This window comes from Myotis daubentonii, chromosome 9, assembly GCF_963259705.1.
Source record: "Myotis daubentonii chromosome 9, mMyoDau2.1, whole genome shotgun sequence".
Lineage (NCBI taxonomy): Eukaryota > Metazoa > Chordata > Mammalia > Chiroptera > Vespertilionidae > Myotis > Myotis daubentonii.
The window spans coordinates 44,543,064-44,556,635 of record NC_081848.1 but is presented as its reverse complement, the minus strand read 5'-3'; the positions used below and the strand labels follow the sequence as shown (position 1 = coordinate 44,556,635).

At 39.5% G+C, this 13,572-nt stretch overlaps 1 protein-coding gene across 1 annotated transcript; it reads right to left on the bottom strand.

Moving 5' to 3' along the window:
• Positions 1-810: 810 nt before the first annotated feature.
• Positions 811-1,767, bottom strand: LOC132241861 (olfactory receptor 51H1-like). Its single transcript, XM_059710825.1, has one exon. It carries the CDS (start codon positions 1,765-1,767, stop codon positions 811-813), a length of 957 nt encoding a protein of 318 aa, XP_059566808.1.
• Positions 1,768-13,572: the final 11,805 nt, after the last annotated feature.

Genomic DNA, 13,572 nt, shown 5'->3' with positions numbered 1-13,572 from the left:
GCCAATCTATAAAGATATGTTCTCTTAGAGGCTTAGACTCTTACATTTGATATTTTTGAACACTTCTTGTAGGTGCACAACACTGCAAACTTTACAAATAATGGTATTTATATGATTGAATTTAATTTTGTAACAACACTGGAAACCAAGGGATATTTTCATTTTCAAAATTAAAAATTGCAGTAAAGAGAAAGTAAGAGAACTAATACCCAGTTTCACACATGGAAGCGCTAAACTTACCCTTAATCTTCTGATCCCAAATTATGCAACAGGGCCCCTGCTCAATTGTATTTATTTATATTCTTAATTTTAAAATTTGATCATTTTTCTGATTCATATCTTATTTAATAATGTATCATCACCAGGTGTTCTCTTATTATTTAATGAGTATAGTTTGTTTCTTTCCCCTTGAGCTAATGAAAGCCATTTGTAACTCTTGATTTAGAATGTTAAATTAAATCAATTTAATGAGCTTTAATGTTAAAAGCATAAAACTAATGGCCTCTTTCTGTTCAAAGTGTTATTACAAAATGAAATTAATAATATTCTTTGTCTTCAGCTGTTATATGTCAACTCATAAATGCAGGACTAAAGAGCAGAACATTGGACAGGTCCTATAGATTCTACTCTTGCTATACTGAGCAAAAGACAGATTGGCACAAGAATAAGAAAGTATGCTCTTAGATCAGGGAAATCTCCTTTGGCCCAATTCAAATCACACTGAAGTGTAAAAAAATGTAAACCTTTATTTGTCATAGTCATAATTGAATTTTCAAAGAATAGATTCTTTCTCTCTCAAATCAGCAGACCTTAACTCTCTGAAGTAATCTTGGTTTTACCAAATATTTGGGTGATCTTCCTTCGTATTTCCTTGGTCTTCACAGTATAGACTATGGGGTTCAGCACAGGGGGTACAAGAAGGTAGGCATTAGCCATGAGGGCATGAGTTAGTGGTGAAAGGTGCTTTCCAAAACGATGAATGACAGACACCCCGATAAGTGGCACGTAGAAGATGAGTACAGCACAGATGTGTGAAACACAGGTGTTGAGTGCTTTCAACCGGCCTTCCCCTGAGGCAATGGTCATTACTGTTTGGAGTATGAACACATAGGAGAGGAGGATAGAGAGGGAGTCAGAGCCCTTGGTGAAGATGACAGCAATGAGGCCATAGAGACTGTTGACACGGGTGCTGGCACAGGCAAGGCGCATAACATCTTGGTGGAGGCAGAAGGAGTGGGACAGGATGTTGGAGCGGTAGAAGGGGAGTCGCTTAATAAGAAAAGGCACAGGGAAGACCACACAGACTGCCCTCGTCAAGATGACTGCCCCTGTTTTGCGGACCACGCCATTGGTTAGGATGGTGCTGTACCTCAGGGGGTTCCAGATTGCCACGACCCGATCAAAGGCCATGGCCACCAGCACACCAGACTCAATGGCTGAGAAGGTGTGGATAAAGTACATCTGAACAAGGCAGGCATCAAAGGCGATAAACTTGTAGTTAAACCAGAATATGCCCAGCATAGAGGGCAAAGTACAAAGGGCAAGTCCCATGTCTGCCAATGCCAGCATACACAGAAAATAGTACATGGGGATATGCAGGGACAATTCAGACTTGATGGTGGAGATGATGACACCATTGCCAAAGAGGGCAATGACATATAGAGCACCCAGTGGGAAAGCCATCCAGTAGTACTTTTGTTCAAGCCCTGGAATTCCAGTTAAGACAAAATAAAGGTGTTGAAAGTGGGAGAAGTTATTATTTGCCATGAAGCCAATGTGACATAGGCGTGAAAAGGGAGCTTGATCTTGATGGACGGATTCCTGAAAATACAGCCATGGGGATTAGCAAGATATTAGAATCTGACTTCCCTGCAAGTAGAACCATTTTATTTTTACATGGGGCAGGGAGAGTTTAAGAGAGAACTAAATCCCTAAAATTACTACTCCAAAGTATATCCTGTTGAGAAAACTGAGTACACAATAACTAAGACAAAATCAATATAAAATATGAATTACTTGCTCCTCTAAAGGATTCCATTCCCACTCATCACACTCATGAAGGAAATGCCCAGAACGCTCATGAAGGAAATGAATCTTGTATGTAGGACACGGTTAGAAATGCTTAGTGCACATGTCCATGCTTCTATTTTAGCATAACCCTCTTTCATTTACCCTGAGTCTGAATGTGGTCTCAGAATCATTCTCATCCCAGGAACCTCATACAGCCATTTCTAATTATAGCAAATAAAATGTTTTTGTCATCTTTAATCTAGTGAAATTTTAGGAGAAGAGGGAGCAAATTATACTTAGGAAAGCAATTCTCTTTTTAAAGTAACTTTAGCCCAGCCAGCATGACTCAGTGGTTGAGCGTTGACCTATGAACAAAGAGGTCACAGTTCGATTCCCATTCAGGGCACATGAGGGCATGATCCTCAGTGTGGGGCATGCAGAAGGCATCCAAACAATGATTCTCTCTCATCATTAATGTTTCTGGCTCTCTCTCCTTCTCCCTTCCTTTTCTGAAATCAATAAAAATATTTTTTAAATAATAAAGTAGCTTCAGTTTTCTAAGAAAAGTGAGACTCCCAGAGCTTACCTGAAGCCTTTTTATTTTTTTTAACCAGGATTATTTGACAATCCTATTGCTAAGGCACAGTGACCAATCATTCAGAATAGCATGTTACACTCTAACTGATATCAGTATAGAGGCCTTAGTAGGGATCTGGAAGAATGCTCGTGTTGTCAGAATCAGTAATTATATTTATTCCTAAAGGCTGCCTGATGGGGTCATTCAACTTTAAACATGAATGCCAGTCAGAGATAGAGTAGACTCACTTTGAGAAGCTCTCAACTTTCAGACACTCATCAGTTGCCTCAACAATTGATTGGAATCAAAGTGACTAAGAGACATGTAGACCCACACATTGAAAAATCAGATCCCTGTACCCCCTGATCCTCAGAATAACTTTACACATGTAATACGTGGACAATACTAATACCCTACAGGGACCATGTGAGAATTAGAAATGTAAAAACCTTGGAAAACAAAATATGTACTTTTAATTATGATTACTTGGAATAAAAAGTTTCCTTCATAAGTTCTTAGTATAATAATGGGTTTGATTTTGTTTCTCTTTTTATCTTTTGTTTTGTTTTTCTGTTGGATTTTTTGGTCAGAATTATTTGCAGTTAGTAGAAGTAAAAATCAATAGGTTCTCTTCTATCAACAAGAATAATATTTACATATGTGTCCATTTTATCCCCCGCCCTAGACAGTCCCCTAGCCTCCCCTATCCCCCAGTGTCTTATGTCCATTGGTTATGCTTATATGCATGCATACATATGTAATACCCTTTGTAATACTTTAAGCAATAAAATATAAAATAAAATAAAAAAGAATAATATTTAACTTTGTGACTCTTGTAACTCTTTAATAATCTACCTTCTGCTCTACAAATATTGAGTTTTCTTAACCCCAGAGATGTATATACTTCTGGATGCCCCTGCTCATGATACATCAAAAAAAATATTAAAACTATTTTTGAAATCAGATTTTCTTTAAAAGATTTCTGATTCAGATCTCCTCAGCCTCAGCCATTTTTTAATTTTAGCATGTTTCCCCCTTTCCTATAAAATATGCGTCTTTTTCCATTGCTGTTATGAAAGACAATAGTATAAATATATGGACTATTAGATTATCAGCATAATTTTCTGTCCTTCCACTAAATTGTTGTCTTTGTTTTGTGTATTTTGATGGTTTGTGAGAAAAAAAAAATTAAGTTTTTCAAATAATTATAGGAAATAACTAAATTGAGAGAAAAGTTTAAGAGGTAAACAAATGAAAGAGGGAAGGAGAAAATAGAATGAGGAGAGGGAAGGGGTGGGAGAGAATAATAAGAGAAAACTGAAATCCAACAAATAGCGGAAGTAAAAGTTGATCCATTTCACAGTTTACTAATAAAGAAATTGATGCCTAGGTAAAGAAAATAACTTTCCTGGAGTCAAACACCTCCTTAGTATCAAAACAGATGAGAAGTTGGGGAGGGGTATATGTGAAACAGAGCCTTGTTGAGAAAAATTGCAACTAAGTGTAACAAGGCTTGAGGGGTTCAGTAAGAGAAGACCAAGTCAAAACTCCATTCCTCACAAATTTCTTACTCCCTAATACGGTTCTTTAGATTTTGCTCTGATTCTGACAACATGAACATGTCTTCCAGATCCCCCCTAGGGCCTCTATACTGACTCCCAAACAGAGTGTAACATGCCATTCTGAACAATCACTGTGCCTTTGAGTTCAAGTTTGACCCCTGAAGATTAGGTTCTTAGATCCCAAGTTCTTCCTTTAAAAGTTTCATCTAGACCTGACCCTTTGCCGTCCATACTGCCACATTTATGAAAAAATACACTGTGTAAGTGTTTTCTATCTGTATCTATTGGCCACCACAAGATACATGAAATCATTATAGATCCTAGATTGAAAGAGCAGATGAACAATAAAATTTCCCAATTTTATGGTGTGAATAGCAGCAAACAGAGTTCCATTTGCTATCAGTACTATGGAAACTTCCAGGTTTCTAGGCATTCTAGGGTATTTGTGGTCAATAGAATAAGGAACTGGTCTTAAAATAAAATTTTCTGATTAGTGCTTTCATTAGAATATATGATAGACAGGGAGGACCTGAGGAAACAGGAAGAAAAACCCGCCTGATCTGGAGATTAATTGTAATAACCACTCCTCACCTGATAGTAGGGGTAGTTTAGCTTCTCAACAGGAAATTCTCAAACTGCAATCATTCTACATGAAAGGAATTTTAAAAGTCCAATGTCTAACCAATATGCAGTATTCTATAGGTAACACTTACCTTCTTCCTACATTAGTTAGTTCAAGTGAATGGCAGTTCCCTAATTTCTAAAGCAATGCATTCACTAGAGAAAAACAGATATCTCTTCTAAAAAAGTGACCTATTCAGCATGAGGTTAAAGAAGTTGTCTTCAATCTTTCCCTTAAAGCACGCATGAATGAGCAAGAATACAAGAACATGGAGTGCTTAGGGTGGAGAACAAAGGAGAAATAAGAGATGGGGAAGGGGGAGAAATGGTTGAGGAACAATTATAAATTCCAGTGATGATATCTGACAATATTATTTTGATAGACCAACTTTATCCTTCGATTTTGCCCTAAAACTTACTTGGTTGCTAAGAGTATCTTCAGCTGGGAGAGGATTCTTTAAAAATCAGAAGTTCTCTTGGCAAAACCATTGCCACCTTCCACATGAGGAATTTTATTTTCTGAGCTGCTGCAAAACCCCTCCCCAAACCATTCCATGGAGAGTTTCACAGATCTATGAGCAAGGTTATTCCCTGTGGCTCCAAGGTTGAGCAGGAGTCTCTCCAGGGCTGTCAAATTACCTCCTATATTCTCATATCTAGGAAATGAGATAGTATTGAGGAGGCTATAGAAAAAGCGAGGGTGTTGGGTGGGGAGTTCCAGAGGCCGATTAGTGCTCAATCAATCTCTCAGGGCCATCTTAGCCACTTCACTCTTTCCATTCCCTAATATAAACAATAATTGCCTTTATTTGTCTCAAAACACAGCAAAACTAATAAACAAAATTATCCCAAGGAAAAAAAGTGACTCCATGATTTCCTGTTCCATTTTCCCATGAATTCTAAAGTTAAGATGACTCCCTAATGAATAAATTTTTCCTGCTGTCTCACTGCATTTTTTCAATTTTTATTATTAACCTAATAAGTCCTATCATGTCCTATCATGCTCTGTGCAAAAGAAAAGCAAGAGGCCTTTCAGAGAGTCATTGGTTAATGCCCCAATTCAGTAAGAGACCATTAATATTCCAAAATATCCAATGATCACTTTCAAATAACACTACTGTACATACCTGGTCTCTGAACAATAAAAATATCAACAGCATCACTAATAATAACAATAATAATATCTGATATTAATTCTTAGTTTTATCAGTTCTGTAATTTATCATATTTGCTTTATACTTTCATCACCATAATCTTCATAAATCCTCATTACTTTAATACTCTTGTGGAATGCATAAGCTGAATATTACTCACTGATGCTGAGCCCAGATTCTTTAAAAAAAATTTTTTTCTGATTTCAGAAAGAGGAAGGGAGAGGGAGAGCAAGATAGAAACATCAATGATGAGAGGGAATCATTGATGGGCTGCCTCCTGCATGCCCCCTACTGGAGATTGAGCCTGTAACCCAGGCATGTGCCCTGACAGGGAATCGAACCGTGACCTCTTGGTTCATGGTTCGATGCTCATCCACTAAGCCACACCAACCTGTGGGCCCAGATTCTTTACATAATTCTAAGACTTTGCCTCTAGAAATTATTCTTAGCATAGAAGTAATAAAACGGGAGATCCTCACTGCTTCAGGTATGTTCTGGATTTCCTGGATCATGAAGGTTACATGATGAGGTAAGGAAAAATGCTCATATGGACTGAGGCTCATATACTAAGCTCTCTACATGACAGTCCTAGAGTAATTTAATGTTAATGTAGATTATTCTTTCAATACCATAGGCTATCAAAGTACTGAGTTTTTTAATGTAAAATTTATCTCTACATCATATAATCATTCCTTTAATTCTGTTTGACGTAATTAAAGTGGAATTGCTCTACTTTCAATATTTAACCTCTATATTTCATTGCTTGTTATAAATGTGTCATGATGCTTAAGTTATGCTCTTATTCATGTTTTTCTTCTATATTGACAAATGGGGTTTTGGAGTAACCGAACCACTATAACTTTATTCTAATTTCTCAGCCAACACTGTGTTTTGTTTTTGTTCTTGGTTTTTACTTAAACAGGTTGATCATTTGTATCTCACACGAACTCTGATTTATTTTTACTTTCTGTCATATACTGCTAGCACAAACATAAAACTAAACAAATGATACCATCTCTCTTTTTTTATTTTAACATCTTCAAAGTTGAAAATGAATAGAGAAGATTGATTTTGCAATAGGTCAGATTGCATGATTCTGTAAATTTAGAGAATCTATCTTTAGTTAATTATTTTATTTTTTCTTAATTTTATACTAATCCCATTCCTATTTCAAATATTCACATTTCTGATCCCCATTCCCATTCCATCTTCCCCCATCATGTTCTATAAAAAAATATTTTCCCTACTCACTCAAAAAATTGTAATAATTTGATCTAATCTTTCTTAATATACAACTCCTTCAGCTCCTTCTTTAAATACATCCACACCCATTTTTACCTTCCTAGAATTAAGTAAATTGCCTCCTCCCAGGTTCAATAGTAACCCAACCCCATACCCCATGTCTTTGACTCCCTCTTCTATTTAACAACTTGCTTTTCTCATTTCACTTTCTCCTTTGGCAATTGAAATTACATATTATTCTTCTACAAATATAAGAAGATTCATTCCAAATCAACATTTTTTATCTTGATTCTTGTGTTGAGTTTTAGACAGTTATATGTATCTGCTTGGTAGCCATCATCTTCACCTCTGTATCACACATATTTATCAGAATCAATAAATTCATAATTTTAAAAAGAATGTGTATGCTTTCTTTTATATACCTTAATTAGTATTTTAATAATTTTTATATCTCATCGATAAATCAATCTATCTAGTCATGTAAAATAGGAAAATATGCCATTAAATAAATAATGTTGCCCTGGCCTGGCCTGTGTGCTAAGTGGTTAGACTGTCAGCACACTAAAGGGCCTCAGGTTCAATTCCCAGTCAAGGGCATATACCTGGGTTGCAGGTTCAATTCCCAGCCTGGTTGGGGCATGGGTGGAAGGCACCCAACTGATGTGTCTTTCTCACATCAATGTTTCTCTCTCTCCTTCTCTCTCTCTCTCTCTCTCTCTCTCTCTCTCTCTCTCTCTCTCTCTCTCCCTTTCTCTCCCACCCTTCCACTCTCTCTAAAAATTAATGGAAAAAATATCCTTGGTGAGAATTAACTAACTAATTAACTAAATAGATAAATAAATAAATAACAAATCCTAAGATTTTACTCCTTAAATATTTCTATTAAATATTTTTTCTAACAGTGCTACACAAATCTAGATTCTTTATTTATTCTATGTGGGCTTTTTAATAACATCCTAACTTTTTATTTACATAAAAATAAATTGCTTTGCTTATTCTTGTTTCTTCCTTTTTCTTCTTTCTTTTAACTATGAATGAGTAATGAGATTTCTCTTATTTCTTATCACTTTCTTTAGAAAATATTACTCTAATAACATTTGGCACTAAACAAATCTGAATTAGACAGATGCCTTATTACATCTACTTAAATGATTTCATTGCCACATAATTTGATTTTGTATAAAAGCCTCATTAAAAAACATAATCATGAGAAGTTGATAACACAGTTGCAAATAATGTGTGAGACTATATAATATAACTTGTCTATCCTTAGGCAGTTTCATAACACCAAGATAATTTTTAGCATTAATGAGAGTGAATATTTTTCTCAAAACATATTATTTTTTATGTATTCATTCTTAATACATTTCTGAGGCATTTGAAAAACTGTATTACTAGAATTTGTCACAGATGCTTCAATCCAAATGCCAATAATTAAGGACAGAAGAAAGAAAAAGGAAATAAGCAGGAAACAAGCTAGGAATACATAATGAAAAAAATGGGAAAAACACAAAGGATTTAAGAAAAGATGGATGTGCCTTGAAAGGTAAATTAAAATGCCAAGTAGTCTTATGAGAATTTATATTTTAAAAATACTTTTTAAATTTATATGTACTGAAATTCACTTTTATAGGACAATTCTATGACAACTGACAAATGACAAATGCAGAATATATATATATATATATATATATATATATATATATATATATATATATATATATATATACTAGGGGCCCGGTGCACGAAATTCATGCACTGGGTGTGTGTGTGGGGGGGGAGTGTCCCTCAGCCCAGCCTGCCCCCTCTCACATCATACTGGGAGCCCTCAGGGGTTGACCCCCATCACCCTCCAATCGCAGGATCGGCCCCTTGCCCAGGCCTGACGCCTCCGCCAGTGGTGTCAGGCTTGGACAGGGGACCCCCATCTCCCCCCGATCACTGGCTCTGGCCCCTGCCCAGGCCTGAGGCCTCTGGCCCAGGAATCATGCCTGGGCAAGGGACCCCCATCTCTCTCTGATCGCTTGCTCCACCCCCCGCCCAAGCCTGACGCCTCTGACCCAGGCTTCAGGCCTGGGCAAGAGGACCATCATATCCCCCCAATCCCTGGCTCAGCCCCCCGCCCAGGCCTGATGCCTCGGCCAGAGGAGTTGACCCTCATCACCCTCCGATCACCAATCACCGGATCGGCCCCTTGACCAGGCCTGAGGCCTCTGGCAGAGGTGTCAGGCCTGGGCAGGGGACCCCCAGCTCCCCTCGGTTGCAGGCCCCGCCCCTGCCCAGGCCTAACGCCTCTGGCCTAGGCATCTGGCCTGGGCAGCGGGGACCTGCAGTGGCAGCGGGGGGCGCCGCGATCGCACGGGCTCCGCCCCTGCCCCTGCAGGACGCCTCTGATTGAGGCGTCTGGCCCGGGCAGCGTGGACCCGCAGCTGCAGCGGCCCCGCGATCGTGGGCTTCGCTTTAGGCCCAGGCAAGGGACCCCTAGCTCCTGGGACTGCCAGCTTCGACAGTGGCCAGCTCCCATCGCTGGCTCCACCCCTACTTCCTGCTATCACTGGCCAGGGTGGAAAAGGCGCTTGATTCTCCGATCATTCCCAGCTCTTAACTCCCCGCTGGGTTTCCAATCACTGTCAGTGGCAGGGGGCTTCTTCCTGCTTTCCCTTTCGCCTCCCTGCATTGTGCCTACATATGCAAATTAACCGCCATCTTGTTGGCAGTTAACTGCCAATCTTAGTTGGCAGTTAATTTGCATATAGCCCTGATTAGCCAATGAAAAGGGTATCGTCGTACGCCAATTACCATTTTTCTCTTTTATTAGTGTAGATATATATATATATATATATATATATATATATATATATATATATGTATATATATATATCCACCAGCCTAGTCCAAATACAGGACAGTTCTATCAACCCCAAAACATTCCTTCCTGCTATCCCTTTGTAGTCAACCCCTCTACCCACCACAAGCCTTTACCAATCTGTTGTCTGACCTTAGAATTTTGGTTCATTATACAGCATATAATCTTTTAACCTTGAATTCTTCCACTTAACATAATGCAGTTTAGAATTTATTTATGTTATTAATAAAGTGTTCTATTTTATGGATATCCATTAATGGGTATAGGTGATATTCTATTTATTCATTTGCCTGTTGAAGGAACTGTAGTTAATAAGCTGCTATAAGCATTCCATAGAGGTTTTTATATGTATACTAGAGGCCTGATGCACGAAAATTCGTGCACTTGGAGGTGGGAGTTCCTCAGCCCAGCCTGTGCCCTCTCAGTCTGGGACCCCTCGGAAGATGTCCAACTGACAGCTTAGACCCACTCCCCAGGGTATCAGGTCTAAGCTGCCAATCAGACATCCCTCTGGCAGTCCAGGAGCCCTTGGGGGATGGCCAACTGATGGCTTAGGACACTGTCTGCGGGGAGCAGGCTTAAGCCATCAGACATCCTTAGCATTGCCACCAAGGTGGGAGAGGCTCCTGCCACTGCCGCTGCGCTGGCCAGCCATGAGCCGGCTTCTGTTGCCTCACAGCTGAGAACTTGCCTGGATCACATTTCAACCATATTACCACATGGCTAGTTGATTTTCCGTATTTAGATCTTAGCTTAAATATCACCTTCAGAAATGTCAATTTTTCTATAGTATTCAGTCACTCTCCACTAATTACCCCATAAACTTTTTCTGCTTATCTCCTAAACCTTATATAGAGCCATTTGAATTGTCACATTGTTTACTCATTCATTGTCTATCACTCCCTGTTGGATGGTAAGATCCATAAAAGAAAGTAAGATACACCTCCTTTGTTGACTACTGTAGCCTAGACTAATACCTGGTATATAGCAGGTGCTCAGAAATTATCTGCTGGGAGAAAGCCATTTTAAACAAAGAGGGGGATTAGAGAACCAAAATTGATGGGCACATACAGTAAATAATAGGAGTTAGGCAGTGTCCTGAACACTTCACGAACATTACATGCAAACTCTCTTTACTGATGAGGAAGTTGAAGCTTAGAGATATGTAGCTTGTCCACAGCCTTACAGCTAGAACATGCAAAGTGAAAAATTTTAACTAGCTAATCTAAATCTGAAAGCTAGAGCATCATAAATAATATTAAATGACACACATGTTGATCTGAGAAAAGGAAAAAGCCAGGGATGGTTTAATTCTGTCCCTCCCTCCAACTTGTTAGGCCAGATTCATGTATCACATTAATAATGGCTATCCTGATCATCACAGAGTACAGATAGAAATGGCCCTTTCTATAGTTTACAGACCAGAATAAAGACATCTCTGGATCCTAGGTTGATGAAAAGATAGGGAGTGGTACATTGAACTAAACAGGAGACCTAACAGAGGCCTGGGTATGGGGTTGTGAGTGTTCTGGGGAGCTAAGACAGACTTAGTCAATGTCCTCAGCTCCATTCTCCATGGTGTTAAACTTGAGCAGGAGAGTTTGAGGGCAGCTCCAAGGTCCAATAGATCACACCTGTTGGAGTTGTCTGGCAGGAAGTGAGAGATGCAATAACCTGAGTCAAAAGAAGTTTACCTGTCCCCAGAACACAGATATTAATGAACCGTCTTCTGAAGGCAATCAGAAGTGACAAGGATGAGCCAGGACAAACCCATGGGCTGGGATCTGGTTACCAAGGTCTGCTGCAGGGATTACAGAAACAAAAGTACCCTTGGAAGGTCTCAGGGAGGGGAGGAGCAGTGGATGGCATGGAGCACAATGAATGCCCAGGTTGATTAAGTCCAGGGTGTGAAGGAAAAGCCACAAGCTGGTGTGGGGAGTGGCGGTGTCTAATGATACTTGATCCACCAGAAAACAGGGCATCTATAAAGAACAAGAAATGTTAGGGAAATAAGAAAGTGAAAAGTACAGGGACCATAAAGAAAAAAGAGTGAGTCAAAATAACTGGGCCATAGGAGTAAGAGGTTCCTGTCAGGACAGCTGTTGAATTTCAGACAGGTCTGATTTTATTCAGCAGTGTATGTGTGCCAGGGATGGGGGTCAAACCCTAGCAGGAGAAGAGGTCATTCTATATCCCAGGTAGTCTTTGAATTGAGTCAAGCAAAGTGACTAAGTGATCTCTGCAGAGATGGAATCTGTGACCCTTGCTATTAGTACCATGTGGCACTCCACTGTGCTAATGACAATTAGTCAAAACAAAGACAAGCAACAAAACCAGAAGGTGTCCCTGTGGACTGAACTTGGGGCACTGTCTGGGGCTCATGATATGTTCTCTAAAAAAAAAAAAAAAAAAAGGCTGTAGATAAACTGTGGTAATTGCCAAAGGGCAGACAGGCCCAGGCAAGTGAGGGCCTCAGGACATATGGGGCCTTTGAGCTCAGGATTAGTGTGGGGTAGAGGAGGACTTGCTTCAGGGACTATGAGAGCAAGGCTGAATGCTGGGGATGGAAGGATTCATTCATTCTTGCTGCAGTCCAAAGGTTATCATGGTGTTTCCTCTGGGCAGAACAGCAGGCCCTTAACTAACCACAGCATTCTCACTGAGGCTCCCCCTGGGGCTCTGGCAACAAGAGGCTAGACACCTGTGCTCACCTTCCCTGTCTCCCACCCCCCTTCCCTCTCCCCCAGATAGGATACAACAAAGGTAGCATACAGAATACACCTAAGGAAGTCCTCTAGAACACCAGTGTGAGGGTCGCAGGGAGAACCGAGTGTGGTGAGTGAACTGCACAAAGGGAGTAGCAGGTGGAAAGGACGATCAGACTCCAGGTGAGACTGACACAGTCAATGGGGAGAGGTTAGTGTGTGGGGAGATGAAACAAGAAAGAGAGAAAAAAGCAGGGGAGAAATCAGTGGAGAAGTTACTGTTTCTGAGCTTGGAAGAACAGAAAAGAGATTGGGAAAATAATTCGATTGTTCTTAGAAAGTTACTTCATTCAAAAAAGAGTGGGAAAGTACATTGTGGCTTGGGAATTGGGAAGGAGCAATTGGAGAGAACGGAAAATCATAGGGCCCTTTGTAGAAGGCAAAGAGCTCGGGGGCTCAGAACCTGGGCAGTGAGAAACATTTTTGTATTTGGACTATTTTTCTCCCTAAAAAACTAAACAAGTGAACAAACAAAATAAACAGATCATAGATACAAAAAACAAACTGATAGTTGAAAGGTAAAAGGTAAGGGGATGAAGAGGTACAAGCTTATAAATAAGTCTCAGGGATGTAAAGTACAGCATAGGGAATACAGTCAATAATATCGCAATAACTGTACAGCGACAGATGGTTACTAGACTTCTGGTGATGATCACATCATAAGGCATATAAATGTCAAATCACTATGCTGTACATTGGAACTGATATAATATTACACGTCAACTACACTTTAATTAAAAATAACTTTACATTCCAAAATGAAAGTTTTAAAAAG

Excerpts from the sequence above, each read along its gene's own strand:
- LOC132241861 (XM_059710825.1), bottom strand. The coding sequence starts at position 1,767 with ATGGCAAATAATAACTTCTCCCACTTTCAACACCTTTATTTTGTCTTA.